At 44.3% G+C, this 15,510-nt stretch overlaps 1 protein-coding gene across 1 annotated transcript; it reads right to left on the minus strand.

Moving 5' to 3' along the window:
• Positions 1 to 405: 405 nt before the first annotated feature.
• ADPRH (ADP-ribosylarginine hydrolase) lies at positions 406 to 11,264 on the minus strand. The gene is made up of 4 exons (XM_050778752.1): positions 10,640 to 11,264; positions 7,993 to 8,326; positions 3,687 to 4,047; positions 406 to 2,862 (listed from the first exon to the last, which is right to left on the minus strand). The coding sequence occupies exons 1-4, from the start codon at positions 11,147 to 11,149 to the stop codon at positions 2,448 to 2,450; spliced, it is 1,620 nt and encodes a 539-aa protein (XP_050634709.1). The 5' UTR covers positions 11,150 to 11,264; the 3' UTR covers positions 406 to 2,447.
• Positions 11,265 to 15,510: the final 4,246 nt, after the last annotated feature.

A 15,510-nucleotide genomic window follows, 5' to 3' on the forward strand; every position in this document is an offset into this window, starting at 1 on the left:
TTGTTGAGGAGCTGGCCCGGGAGGCCGGTTGGATTGTGAAGTTAGTCCCCATTCTTTCCCCTCAATGTCCCAGTAGCTCAGTGGCTGTTTTAAAAAGATGCAAGTTTACTCACTCCAGAGAGGTACAGAAAGAAGAATAAATGAAGAATGTTGTGGTTGGAGAATCTTGAAGAAGGGTGAATGAGGTCAATGCTAATTTTGTAGATCTAAAACAACAAACAAACAAGCAAACAAAAAACAACTATTGCCAAGACTTCTAGACAACATGTAGCAATCTTGGCTAACAAAGAAAGCAAATGAAACGGCATCACACAGCAGGTCCAAAAAGTATCATTTGAAAGGTCACATATGACCTCCTCTGTTGTGCAATACACATAGATTAACTTGATAAGAATGGCAAATTCATACAATGTGTCAGACCATCTTTATTGATTTACCCTAACGTTATGCATAAAGTTTATCTTTCCCTCATTCGTTCTCATCCTCCCTTTTCTCTCTCTCTCTCTCTTTCTCTGACACACACACACACATAAAGTCACCAGCTGAGAGTGAAGTTTGGGGTGGAGGTTTTGAGGTTTGAGAAAAAAGAAGTCTGAAAGTCTAACCTCTTTTTGAAATGTGCCTGTGATGAAGAGTGACAATTGGCAAAGCAAATCTAATAGGATCCCTAAAGAGCGTTTTCCTGTTGTTTACAATTGTGGCTAAAGCACTGCACTAGAAAACAACAAATGCTAAGATCCTCCCTGCATCCCCTAACCCCTACCCCCTGCGACACACACAACCCTCCTCCACCACATTCTAAAAAGACTGGAAGGACCTGGAAAAACATTCCTATGGGACAAACCAGAAGGTGGCAGGACAGCTATCATCAGACCTCATTTCCCCACCACTCCCAGCTGAAAACCAGGGATTTCACAAAGGAAAAATCATGAGTCATAGTTCTGTGGTTTTCTCAAAAGGAGAAGGAGGAGACGCTCTTCCTTCCCACCCCTGAGAATAGGCCAAATAAGAGTAAGCCCACTGGCTGGACTGAGGGTGACCAAATGAACATGATGATGGCATCTCATTTCCCAGGTGGACATCTGCTGGGCAGCCTGTGCCTAGGACTGACTCAGAAGACACACAGCACCACACAATAGGATTGATGCAGTGACAAGGCCAGGACAGAAGGTTGTGGGAGGAGTGAAGAGAAGGTGGCCAAGTGCCTGAACAATCAGAGCAGGTTTCACCCAGGAAGCTCTATCTATCTGAGTTGGGTCTTGAAGGACAAGTAAGAATTTATTATCAGGTAGACACGGATTGGGAAGAGCATCAAGAAATGAAGAACATGATTAGACCATGATTAGTTTAGCATGGTCAATTTGTTATTTGTAAACATAACTCTGGAGGATAATGAGGGAAGCACAAGCTAGGAGGCTAGTTATAACACTCAATAGATACTGATTAATGCCTATTGGCTGCCCAAGCACTGTGCTAGGTTCTGTCTAGAAATAATACAAACAAGCAAATAGATAATAACAAAATTGGTAACGTGTTAACTGCCATGATGAGGAGAGTACTGAGAGCAGCTCAGAGCAGCATGTCCCACACTTGAGTAGCTTGGCTTGCAGAAATCCAGCTGAAAAATCCTCAGGGCAAGAAGGTAATAGAGGTGATAGATTTAGAGTATATTTAGGAGGTAGACCAGCCTAGCAGATATTGTTAGGACCCCACATATATCCCTCACTGTTCCCATGCCCCTTACAGCTTGCCCCTGCAAGTATCTCTGAGTCTTTACCTGAAGACACTCAGGTTTGGTTTGGTTCAAAGGGCAAGCCAAGAAGTACCAGGGATTAGCACCCCTGGCAGTGGTCCTCAAGCAGTGTCAGATGGAAGTCAGTGGATAGATACCCCAGGTTTGCTTGCTCTTCAAATGGGATAGTTCTGAGGACTGCTTTAGGCAGAAGACTCAGATGGCAGAGTGCCAACTGCTCACAGTGGAAACCTGCTCATTGACATACCTGGTACTAGCCCCCTTCCCTTCCTGGTTTCATTTCCCCATTCTCATATCGGTATTTCCTGGAATCATCGCCCAGATAAACTGCTTGCATTCTGATCTTTGTCTCAAAGTCCACTTTGTGGGAACCCAACTTGAGACAAACAGAAAAAACTTTTAGAACAAGTACATGATGAAAATGAAGACTCAAATATGAGGTTATGAGATTTTTTGGTTGGGAGACACTGACTCCATCAACTGAGTGAAAAGACTCTTCAGTGTAAGAACAGGGATAGATTCTGGAAGAAAAGGATGAGCCTGAAAACACTGAGCTCAAGGTGCCCAAGGGACTTGTTATCTCAAAATTCCCTGAGTACAAGGTTAAGACTCTTGACTTTGGAAAAAGTGAAAAGAAATAGCAGAAAAGGAAATACACAAAAGAAGAATCCATCAGAAATGAACATCACATCTCCTAAAGGGAAATTACAGTGTCTTCTTTTGCCCCGAGAGAATATAAAGCCCTAGCTGTCTCTTCCAGCCGATTTCTGTATTCTAGTTTCTCATAGTTGGAGGGACTCACTCCTTTAAAACCATACATAACTCCCCACCAGCAGCCAGCAATGGCAGCTGTAGAATCACTGTCTCCACCATGGAAAAAGGCTCGGTGGGCAAGCTCCTTCCAGGAATCTCCCGCAGCAAGGACAGCATCGTAGGCAATCATGGGGGCATCGTGCCCACTGCTGCCACCCCAGCCAGAGTAGCTCAGGGAGGTGTAGAACTGATCCCTCTCCTTCACACCGAAGGGCTCGGGGAAGGTAGGGGCTGATTCTCCATCCAAAATCCCTCTAAGTTTTAGGTAATTTTCCCATTTGGTTTGGAAGTAGGACCTGTAGAAAGGAAAAAATCTAGAGTCAGTTGAAAAAAATAAGGTGAAAAGTCATAACAAAAAGCACCAGATGGATGTGTGAACAGAGGAAAATCCAACATAACTTCGACTTCTTGCAGTAATATCTTAAACTATTTAAACATTAAAATTATTTCTATATAAGTACCATTCATTCAATACATTTCTCATAAGGATCTACATAAATAAGGCACTGATCCTGTTGCTAAATAAAGAGATACACATCATGTTAAAGGGTAGGAAATAAAGGTTTGTTTTTCCTGGGAGGGTCGAGAGCAATGACCTTTCAAGGGGGAACTTCAGGACATCACAACTGTGGGTGACTTCAGCAGAAAGCCTCTTTTTATTCTAAGAAAGAGAGTGTGAAGTGAATTCACAAGAAGGGGAAGATGTGGCCTTACCACTTATTAGTGAGCTAGTGGAAAAACCTGTCTCTGGCATTTTAACCAAGGATTTCAAAATATTATTTGTGTACGTATCAAGACAACACTGAAAAAGCAAATTCCAGGAAAGTAGGAAATATGCATGAAAATTCATGGCAGCATAGGATAGCCATAAAAACGACAGGATCCCTGTGTAAGAAGGAAACACCACAGCTGCCCTATTCATTGAGGTACCCACTTGGCTACTTTGTACAATCATTACTGGAAAGGACCTTGAAATCCTTAGCAGATTGGTAGAAAGGGGGCTGGGTGGTGAAAACCATGAGGGTTGCTGTGATCTCTGAATACAAGATATATATGTGCAGGTGGATGTGCACACACAGATTCAACCATGTTTGAGCAGGGGATGCACCTACAGACTCACCAGTGTTGAAGATTTTCCTCTACAAAGTAGCCTGATTGGACAATGTACTTTTTAGCTTCTGGTAGCAGCTCCATCAGTCCTTTTCCCCACTGCAAGGGTGGTCTGGCATTCACAGCATAGGCTGTAAAAAGAGCGGACGCAAGGGCCCCCAGGTAGCCTGTTGGGTGGTGGTGGGTCATCCGACCGCTCTCGATGCTCACTTGGATCAGTGTGTCCAGCTGGCTATGGTGTGGGAACCTGAGACCGATGCACATGGCCCGCATGGCGGCCCCACAGCCGCCCTCATGGCTGTTGAAGGGAATTCTCCAGCCATTGGGCTTGCCGGGCTTCAGCTGCATGGCGTTGTGCATCGAGGCATTACCTGGGGAAGAGTCGGATAAGGGATGGGGGTTAGCATAACCAAAGCAAAGGCTCCAGCAGGAATAAATAACTAAACTCTGTCTCCAAGTATTTTTGATGGAGAGGGAGAGCCAAAAAATATGATGAATGCCCCAAAACTCCAAACCCCACCTAACAATGTGCCCCCCTTGGCAAGATAATGCTAACAAAAGCAACAGACTCATATAGGGACGCTTGGAATCTTTACCAGTCATTACTGAGACATCACAACAAATTTAAGAAATAAGTATATTATTCTCTTTTTTAAGTAAATAAGTCTTTTAAACTCAGAGCTTAAGAAACTTCTTCGATATCACATAATCAGCTAGTTAATGGCTGGGTAAAATCCATCGGACTCCAAAGCCCAATCCCTTATGGAGTCCAGTAAGAACCTTACAATTAGGCCGGGAGCAGTGGCTCATGCCTGTAATCCCAGTACTTTGGGAGATCACGGCAGGCAGATCACAAGGTCAGCAGATTGAGACCATCCTGGCTAACACGGTGAAACTCCGTCTCTACTACAAATACAAAAAATTAGCCGGGCGTGGTGGCACTTGCCTGTAGTCCCAGCTATTTGGGAGGCTGAGGCAGGAAAATCGCTTGAACTCGGGAGGCAGTGGTTGCAGTGAGTCGAGATTGCACCACTGCACCCCGGCCTGGGCGACAGAGTGAGACTCCGTCTCAAAAGAAAAACCAAAAAAACAAAAAACAAAAACCTCACAATTGGAGTTCCTGAATATCAAAAAGAGAGAAAGAGGCCAAAAATTCTAGAGTGAAGCCCTGGGCTCAGATGAGGAGCAGTGGATTTAGGGAAACAATGTGTCTTTGGTGAGTCACTGAACCTCTGGGCCTCGGCTGTCCCCTCGTGGCAGTGACGTAAGCAGGCTTGTCGCCCTGACCTGTCCTACTAGAGACCTGTGAATACGCATGCGAGCCAAGCGATGGCAGCAACATACAATGGAGTGTGGCACTGCTGTTCCTTTACTAGTCAGTGTATTCACAACAATGTTCATGGATGGCACAGGTGGACAAAAAAAAGTTTCCACTTGCTAAACTGATGAGCTATCGGATGCCAAGAAAGAATAAACAGAGATTGGCATCTCAAGCCAATCTTTGGGGTGACAAGGACCCCTTGGTATGGTGGTAGGAAGCTTTCATCAGGAGGTGTTATGTGCTGAATTGAGTCCCCCCAATTCAAACACTGTAGCTCTAAGTACCTCGATTTGGAAATAGGGCCGCCTTTAAAGAGGTGATTAAGCTAAAATGTGGCCTTTAGGGTAGGCCCTAATCTAATCTACCTGGTGTCCTTATATGAAGAGGAATGCGGACACACACAAACACCAGGGATGTATGCACACAGAGGAAAGACCATGTGAAGACACAGCGAGGAGGCAGCCGTCTGCAAGCCAAGGAGAGAGGCCTCAGAAGAAAGCAAGCCTGTCAATACCCTGACTTGGATTTCCAGCTTCCCGAGCTGTGAGAGATAAATTTCCATTGCTTCAGCCACTCAATCTATGCCATTTTGTTATGGCAGCCCTAGTAGCCTCAAATAGGAGAGGTAGGTCAGATGGGCCAGAGAAAATCACCTGGTGGCCCAAGTGGCTGTGACAAGTTGCTGAAGTGGGCAAGAACCACTTGTGAGCAAACCTGTGGCCAGAAGTCTCTAGAAAACCATTTGCATTTTTTTTTTTCTTGAGATGGGGTCTCACTCTGTAGCCCAGGCTGGAGTCCAGTGGTGCAATCTTGGCTTACTGCAACCTCTGCCTCCAGGGTTCAAGCGATTCTCCTGCCTCAGCCTCCTGGGTAGCTGGGATTACAGGTGTGCACCATCACACCCAGCTAATTTTTTTATTTTTAGTAGAGACGGAGTTTCACCATGTTGGTCAGGCTAGTCTCTCCTGACCTCAGGTGATCTGCTCACCTTGGCCTCCCAAAGTGCTGGGATTACAAGCGTGAGCCACCGTGCCCAGCCGCATTTTTCTTTAAAAATAAAAAATACACATTTTTCTTTTTACTTATTCATCACAGAAAACTTAGAAATACAAATAAGTAAAAATAAAAAACTATAAATACTCCCATAACCCAAATATAATTAGTAATCTTTGTACATGTTCTTCAAGACCTTTCTCAACACAGAAATACATATCTATTTTTTTAAAAAAATTTTTTTTGGCCGGGCATGGTGATTCATGCCTGTAATCCCAGCACTTCGGGAGGCTGAGGCAGATGGATCAACTAAGGTCAGGAGTTCGAGACCAGCCTGGCCAACGTGGTGAAACCCCATCTCTACTAAAAATACAAAAATTAGCCAGGCATGGTGGTGCGTGCCTGTAATCCCAGCTACGCGGGAGGCTGGGGCAGGAGAATCGCTTGAACCTGGGAGGCAGAGGTTGCAGTGAGCCGAGATTGTGCTACTGCACTCCAGCCTGGGCAACAGAGTGAGACTCCATCTCAAAAAAGAAAAAAATTTTTTTAGAGACAGGGTCTTACTCACTCTGTCACCCAGGGTGGAGTGCAGCAGTGCAATCATGGCTTACTGCAGCCTGGACCTCCTGGGTTCAAGGAAGCCTCCCATCTCAGCCTCCCGAGGAGCTGGGACTATGGGTGCCTGCTACTACAACTGGCCATTCAAAAAAAATTTTTTTAAAGACAGGCTTTTGCTATGTTGACCAGGCTGGTCTCAAACTCCTGGACTCAAGCAATCCTCTCCCCTCGGCCTTTCAAAGTGTTGGGATTACAGGTGTAAGCCACAGCACATGGCCCCACAGGATCTATTTTTTAAAGGACGGTAGGTTCATAACATACATATTATTTTACAACCTATTGGTGTATAATATTACCTTTCAGTATTAGTAAATATTATTTGCAAATTTTAAATTTTTATTAATGTTAATTGACAAATCATAATTACATATATTTATTTGGTATAATGTGATGATTTGATATATGTAAACAACGCGGGATGATCAAATCAAGCTAATTAGCATATCTATTGCCTCACTTATTTTTTGTGGCGAGACATTTGAAATTTACTCTCTTGGTTATTTTGAAATATACAATACCTTGTTATTGACTACAGTCACCCTGAATAATTTTAAATGGTTCCAAATGTGTCAGCTTAATTAATTATGAGAGATTTAGGTTCTTTCTATTTATTTCTTTATTTTTTAGAGTCAGGGTCTTGCTCTGTCACTTAGGCTGGAACGCAGTGGCATGATCCCAGCTCACTGCAGCCTCGACCTGGGCTCAAGCAATCCTCTTACCTCAGCCTCCCAAGTAGCTGGGACTACAGGTATGTGCCACAACACCTGGCTAATGTTTTAAAAATTTTTTCTGGAGTGGTAGTCCCCAACCTTTTTGGCACCAGTGACCGGTTTTACAGAAGATAATTTTTCCATGGATGGGGTTGGTTGGGGGAGCTTTTGGGACGAAACTGTTCCCCCACAGATCATCAGACATTAGATTCTCATAAGAAGCCCACAATCTAGATCCCTCCCATGTGCAGTTCACAACAGGGTTCAGGCTCCTATGAGAATCTAATGCGCCACTGATCTGATGGAGGCAGAGCTCAGGTGATGATGCTCCTTCGCCCATCGCTCACTTCCTGCTGTGTGCCCCAGTTCCTAACAGGCCATGGACCAGTACCTGTCTCTAGAACAGGGATTGGCTACCCCATTCTAGAAACAGGGTCTCAGGATATTGCTCAGGCTGGTCTTGAACTCCTGGGCTCAAGTGATTCTCTCACCTTGGCTTCCCAAAGAGCTGGAATTACAGGTATGAGCCACCACCACGCTGTTGTTTCTATTTTTATCACATTTAGAAACACTATTGTTTCTTTGTTATTTAAATCTCCATCAACATTGTTAATGATTTCCTCGAGTCTGTTTTATTCTTTGCCTTCCTTGTACCTCCCACTGGCTGTGCTCACCTGGTGCCCGTCCATCCATGTCTTCCATGCAATCTTGGTAATGCTTAGCAAGGAGGTAATACAGTTGAGTCAACTTAGGGGCTTTCCCAGCTTCCACAAGAGCTTCTGCTGTGGCCAAGTGCATCACTGTGTCATCACTAACTCTCCACCTTCCCACATCTAGGGCATCCAAGCCGCCCAGCTGGGCCAACTGCCGGTGTATCTTCTCCCCATCCTGGAGGAACTCCCACTTCCCATTGTAGTACCCCAGGGAATCTCCAGCTGCACTTAGCACCATAGCAGCCACATACTTCTCCATCAGTCCCTCACACTTGCTGGGCTCTGGAGAGGGTGTCTTCATGGGAAAATTAAGACAAAGGAAACAAGATGAGGATGAAGAAGAATCAGAAAAAACAACGGCTACAGCTATGTTTTATTGAGCACTCACTACTTGCAGGCATTGTATCAGGGGCATCTCATGTAATCCTCCTCACTGCTCTATGAAGAAAGTAAAGCCCAATTTATGTATGAGCAAGTGGAGGATCATGGAGATAACGCAGTTTCAGAAATGTTCAGTGACTTGTCTCAGGTCACAGAGCTAATAAGTGGCACGGCTGGGATCCTAACATAGGTTCATCTGACTCCAAAGTCTATCATTATAACTACAACTGTATCTCTTGCCTCTTGGTGAGTAGTAAGCCCATTAAATTCTGCAAGTCAAACCCAGCTCATCATTTTCTCTTCTTAGCTGGGATTTGGCCTTAGAAGTGCAAGGCTTTACACTTCCTATTGGTGTCACAATGTGTAGTTCACAAAGCACCTGCACATTCATTGTCTCACTAGTAGGGAGGGATTACAGTATGCATTTCACAGATAAGAAAATGAAGGCTCAGATAAGCTAAATTCACAAAACAAGAGGAGTGGAAGTACTGGAACCCAAATCTTCTGATTCCAGCCAAGCCAGGATGCTTGGCATCACGCCACTCAGCCTCAGCCCAGATTTTCTTACCTTGGGCAACCTCTGGGTGCCTCAGCCTCCACATTTGTAAAATGGCACTGATTTTAAAAAGTAACAACCTCCTGGATTTGTTGTTAGGAATAAACAAATTAAATTTCATAAAGTTGGCTGGACACGGTGGCTCACGCCTGTAATCCCAGCACTTTGGGAGGCCGAGGTGGGTGGATCACCTGAGGTCAGGAGATTGAGACCAGCCTGGCCAACAGGGTGAAACCCCATCTCTACTAAAAATACAAAAATTAGCTGAGTATGGTGGTGCGTGCCTGTAACCCCAGCTACTAGGGAGGCTGAGGCAGGAGAATCGCTTGAACCCAGGAGGCAGAGGCTGCAGTGAGCTGAGACTGCACCACTGCACTCTAGCCTGGGCAACAGAGCGAGACTCTGTCTCAAATAAATAAATAAATAAATAAATAAACAAACAAATAAATAAATAAGTTATTAGAGTGCTTGGCACATAGTAAGCTTGATTTTTGACGTATTTGTATTATTCATATACAACCAGGGAAAATGGGTGTTCTGTTTTAGAACTAGAACATTTTATCCCCACAACCTTTCCTTCGACAGCAATGTTTAAATATTGTTTCTCTTAGAAATGATCAGCTTCTAGAGAATTAGAATCTCGACTAATAATATACCCACCATGAATGAAATCCCTGGTAAAGCGCTGGCTTCCCTGTTGGTGCATTTCCTAAGAGCCCCCCTCTTTCAGCCAATTCCCCAGGGTTCCCTACTCCCTGTGGCTTTCAGGTCAAAGCCCTCCATCCCATCCAGGCCAATACTTTTATAAGGGTCCGGCAGACTAGCTCGTTCTCCCCTCAGGTGAAACTTTTCCCTCCCCTCCATTTATCTAAACCCTATTTACTCAAGGTCTAGTTCAAGTCACGGGGCTTCCAGAAGTGCTTCTGCAGCTGCACTGCTGTTGTCCATGGAATGCAGGCTAGGGAGCCCCTGGAGGAGTAAACGACGAAGACGGATGCGTTCTAGTACCCAGTTACTGGTAATGCTGTTTCTGCTCACAAAGGATATTTGTAAATGTTATTTACGTCGCTTATTATTTACAGTGAAGCTTAGGCACTGAGGTTCTGGGCTATTAGACCTGACTCTGCCGAGACAGAGTTGTGGGAGAACAGACACTCGGGACCGCGGTTTCCCCATCTGTAAATTGGAGGGGTAGTGGGGAGGTATAGGCTCCCTGAAGTTCCGTCCTGCGCTGTGATTTTCAGACACTAGCTCCGCTTCTTGGCTTCTGAAGACTAACTGTTAACCCCCCATACCCTCCATTTCAATGTCCTCATTGTACTTTCCGTAATTCCTTCTGGCTCCACCCTAATGTGTGTTTCGGTGAGTTGCAAGCTGGGATGGGGGAAGAAGAGCGGCATCTTTTTTCGTTTGTAAATTGCCTTTAACGTTCGCTTTCAGAACGCTGCAATTCCTTAACTCCTCTGAACTTTCACGGGTCACATTCTCGCACCCGAACTATACATTCAGAACTAAGATCTGATCAGCTGCTTCCGGGCCATGCCCGGCTTTGGAGAGAAACGGGGCGGTTGACAAGCTCTCGCGCTTTGCAAGACTGGGTGGGAATCCTCACGGCCCCGCCAGCCAGGGGCCGGGGAGGGGAGCGCGGGGCCGAGGGCCGGGGGGCGGTACCTGCTCGTAGCCTGGACTGGAACGCGCGAGCGAAGGGCGCGGCGCGGGCTCCTGGGACCGGGGAAGAGGCCTGGCTGCTGCCGGTGGGCGACGGCGCGGGCTGGGGCGGAGCCAGGTCCCCGGCTTCCGGGACTGTCCCCAGGTCAGAGTGGAGGCGGCGAGCGCCCCAGCACCTGCGCTCGGCCGCGCGGAGTTTGAGCTAATCTTGGAACTTCCAAGGCGGCTTCCCGGCACCGCCGCGCCCTTCTGCACCCAAGCGAGAGTGGACAGGACCTCCGTCGCCCGCCCCAAATGCTCTGAAGGGCCCGGAGCCTGGTGCCCGGAATGTGGCGGCACCGGAAAGCCGGCTCTCGCCCGGGTGTGGTCAGTGACTCCCGCGTAGACCCGGCTGACGCCTTCGCCCGTGCTCACGTCCGACTCTGTAGGGCTGTAGTGGACCGGGTGTGCCCAGATGCTTGGAAGAGCGTACTGAGTGCGCCGCCCTTGCCCGGGTTCTGGGCCTTCACGCATAAAGTGGGATAATAATATCTGCCTCTTAGAATGGTTGTTAAGGATCCAGTTAGTTAATTTTAACTCATCTTTTATTTGGCAGCAGCGTAGAATTATTTTATCCTGATCGTAAATAAAAGCAAAGAAAAACGAAGATTATTTTCGTCTAAATACATTAATCATGCCACTTTTAAAGCAAATCAGAATCACCATATGCAAGTATTCTATGTATTTCTCCAAAGTTTTAAATTTGCTATGCCTGTTTTCTTGCTGTAATGACTAGCTTTGGTCTGAGAGCTTTTTAAAAAATTGATATCTAATTTATATATAATGAAATGCCCTTACACCATAATCAAAATATGGAATATTTCCATTACTTTAAAACATTCTCTTGAGACGTTCCCAGTGAATCCCCATCTCCATCTCCAACTCTAGCCTAAGTGACTTTTGAGTTTTTACAAAAATCAAGTTCACCAGTAAGGGAGGCAGAGATCACCCTCAACCCCCCACACCCTTTAGCTTTTAGTGGGCTAATCAGCTGCATCGAGAAGCCAAATTGACACTAGGCAGATTAACAGAGAAAAGTATACAAATTTTATTAATTGTACATGTACACGGGGATGTTAAGAGACTGAATCCTGAAGAAAGCGGCCAAAGCAAGATGCTTTTATACTTTTTAGAAAAAGAGTGATAAATTAAAGAAGAAATGACAGGACAAAGAAAATCTGGCTAAGGTGGTAAAAATTTCTGGGGGAGCCCCTAGGAGATATATGGGGGGTGGGGTGTAAAACAGGTGGAAGATAATGATTACTTTGCAAGAATGTTTATTCCAGTCCAAATGCCACCTCCAGTTCCAAATCTCTGGATATAGGGTTATTTTCTCACTCTGGCGTGGAGAACATACCTCTCCTAGAGGAATCTTTATTGCTGGCTACATGTAGGAAGAGACAGTTCAGCTCCTGTTAGGGAACCAGGTTCATTTGCCTTTCACACAGTATGCCAATCACTGAGGCGCATGAGTTTTGCAGTAGAGAAAGGGCGTATTCACAAGGCAACCAGGCCAGGAGACTGGAGAACAGGCCTCAAATCTGCCTTTCCAAAGATGGAATTTTAGGGATGCTTATAGGTTAGGGGAGGAAGGTGGTCCAAGGTGCCCAAAAAGATGAGGTAAGGAAAACAGGCAATCGGTAATCTGAGCAAGCATAGTCAAGCTTCATGGCTGTTCATAGAACACATGTTCACAAAATCACGATGTTAGCATGATCTGAGGGTGGAGTTTTGGGCCTTCTGATGTCAAAAGGTCACCCATTGGACACTTATGCAGGCGCAAATGAAGGGCTGGTGGCTTGAACTGGACAAGAACTGATTCTAAGTTCCTGAAAAATAACTTAAGCAATCATTTCCATGGTGTCCTATCAGAGAAGTTATCTCTAAGGAGGCAAGTGGAATTTAGTTATGTATTGTATAGCTACGTGACTTTTAGCTATGCAGGTTTTAAAATTGACTAGAAACAAGGGACTAAAAGCAAGCGAGGCAAATTAAGTGTGAGGCCTTATCAGGTCAGACCTCAGTTTTACTCACCCTTTCTGAAACTATAATTTCTTTAATGTTTTCAACTCGAAATAATCAATATATTATATGGCATATTTGGGGATGGCACATCCTTCGTTCTTTCAACTATCAAAGATTTTCAGCCTCTGAGGATGCAGTCAAAGCAAGTTCCGTAGTAAGAGACATTTCGAATAATAAGCATCCTGATACAACTCAACACAGTTTCAGCTTAAGATGTCTGCTGAGGATATTGTTCATATTATATAGTGATCTTTCTGTGAGAATCCATGGGAAAGGGTGATTTTTTGTTTTTGGCTTAAATGTAAAGAATAACTGGGGCTGGGCACAGTGGCTCATGCCTGTAATCCCAGCACTTTGGGAGGCCGAGGTGGACAGACTGCTTGAGACCAGGAGTTCGAGACCAGCCTGGGCAACATGGCGAAACCTGTTCTCTACAAAAAATACAAAAATTATCCAGGCATGCGCCTGTGGTCTGAGCTACTCAGGAGGCAGAGTTGGGAGGATTGCTTGAGCCCAGGAGGCAGAGGTTGCAGTGAGCTGAGATTGTGCCACTGCACTCCAGCCTGGAAGACAAAGCAAGATCCTGTCTCAAAACACAAACAGACAAACAAACAAACAAAAACAAAACAGAAAAACTGGGGTTGTTAGCAATTTGTTTGCTTTGAACTTTATGGTGCCTATGAACTTGCGACCATTAGCATGGACTCCTTACACATCCATGCTATCTGGTTTCAAATCCTTGTGATAACACTTGGGGGCCAGGCACGGTGGCTCATGCCTGTAATCCCAGCATTATGGGAGGCCAAGGCGGGTGGATCACGAGGTCAGGAGTTCGAGTCCAGCCTGACTAACATGGTGAAACCCAGTCTCTACTAAAAACAAAAAATTAGCCGGGCATGGTGGTGGGTGCCTGTAATCCCAGCTACTCGGGAGGCTGAGGCAGGAGAATCACTTGAACCCGGGAGGTGGAGGTTGCAGTAAACCAAGATCGTACCACTGCACTCCAGCCTGGGCAACAGAGTGAGACTCCATCTAAAAAAAAACGAAACAAAACAAAAACAAACAACAACAACAAAAAACACTAGCTTGAGTAAGTGACTTTAGACAAGTCACTTCATCTTGCTAAGCTTCACTTTCTGTTGTAAAGTAGTAAAAATAATAGTACATATTTCATAAAGTTGGTTTGAAGATTGCATGAAATAATTAATTGAAAAATTTTAGCACAGTGCTTATCAATGTAGTAGTCATGCAAGAAAAAATTACTACCAGATCAGATACCTCTCTGTATTCCCAGTTCTCATGTCCATCACACACATGAGCCATTCTACCTTCTTTTCACATTAGTTAACACCTACTGACATCCTTTCTCCTCTGTCAAAATTAGAAAATGTTTCTGGGGCATCAAGGACATTGTCGTGTAAACCAACAGGATAATTTATCAGTTAGCATGTTTCTGGTTCCAAATAATGGCAAATAACATCACTCTTCCCCACCCCCAAAACACCACATACTCACCAGGCTTAAATAATAAAGACACTTATTATCTTATGTAACAAAATGTCTAAAGGTAAGAAGTCCCAGGGTTAATTCAGCAACTCAATACTATCATCAAAGGCCCTGTTCTTCTTATCTTTCTGACCTACTATCTTCAGTTATTTTTATCCCCAGACTGACGTTTTTAACTGGCACAAGATCACATTTTTCCCCATTTTAATTCATTTTATCAAATGTGTATAGAGGTCCTATCCTTCGGTGTGTTTTTGTTTAAACCATTTTGCTATTTTGTGTCTGCTAGTGAGTCCAAGAGGCCTTGCCTATTAATCACTTACTGTTAATTCCTTTGAAAATTTTTGTTTAGCTCTGATTATTTCAGATTATATATTTATGATTATATTGCAGTCAAGATAATGTGTATGCATAATAATACATTGCAGTTGCAGTTATAGACAGTGTCCAGTGCAAAAAGAGAGTGTCTCTTCTTTCAAGATAAAGAAACTATTCTCAAAGATCCTCCGGAAGTCTAAACCAATTCCTGGCAGGCAGGTTGGATTATGATGTTTCCCTTAGATCAATGATAGACACGTCTTCCCTGAAAGATAGTGGTAGGTTCTTTTACAAAAACCAGTGTTTGTTTGCGAAGGAAACAGTGAATGTTGTTCTGCCAAAAAGAACCAATAGTTACTTGGCATCTTACTAGGTGCTAGGCATTAGCATAGGTCCTAGAAAGACAAATATATTGCATACTTGGTTCCTTGCTCTTAGTTTTATTGAGGAAGACATATCATAGGCATCTTCATTACTCACCAATACTGAATCAATTGCTATGTTGAGGCTCTTGCTGAGAAATAAACTTGTAGGCCTTGGACCTGATCTCTAAGATCCTTCAGACACTTCATATATAAGGTAGGAACAATGACACTGTTCTTAACAAACTTGTCACTTACAAGAAAGATCTTTATACATTCTTCAGACATTAAACACCTGCTGTGTAAGTATGTGCTAGGCCCTGACAGCCCCTGCTCCTCTGGAGTACCCAAGTTTTCTTACTTTTAGGCTGCTAACTATTTTTAAAATTACCAAAACAAGTGTTTATATGTTTTCTTAAATAACTTTATTGAGATATGACTGGCATACAAAAAGCGGTACATATTTAGCGTATACAACTTGATGAGTTTGAAGATAAGTACAGTAACTTTTTATAATAAAAGTAATGTATAATTGTAGTCAAAATGTTCTAAAAGAAATACCCACACACATTCACAAATATAAATGTTTCTGGATGTTCTGCACAAAATGTTCCCAATGGCAGA

This window comes from Macaca thibetana, chromosome 2 (genome assembly GCF_024542745.1).
Source record: "Macaca thibetana thibetana isolate TM-01 chromosome 2, ASM2454274v1, whole genome shotgun sequence".
Classification (NCBI taxonomy): Eukaryota; Metazoa; Chordata; class Mammalia; order Primates; family Cercopithecidae; genus Macaca; species Macaca thibetana.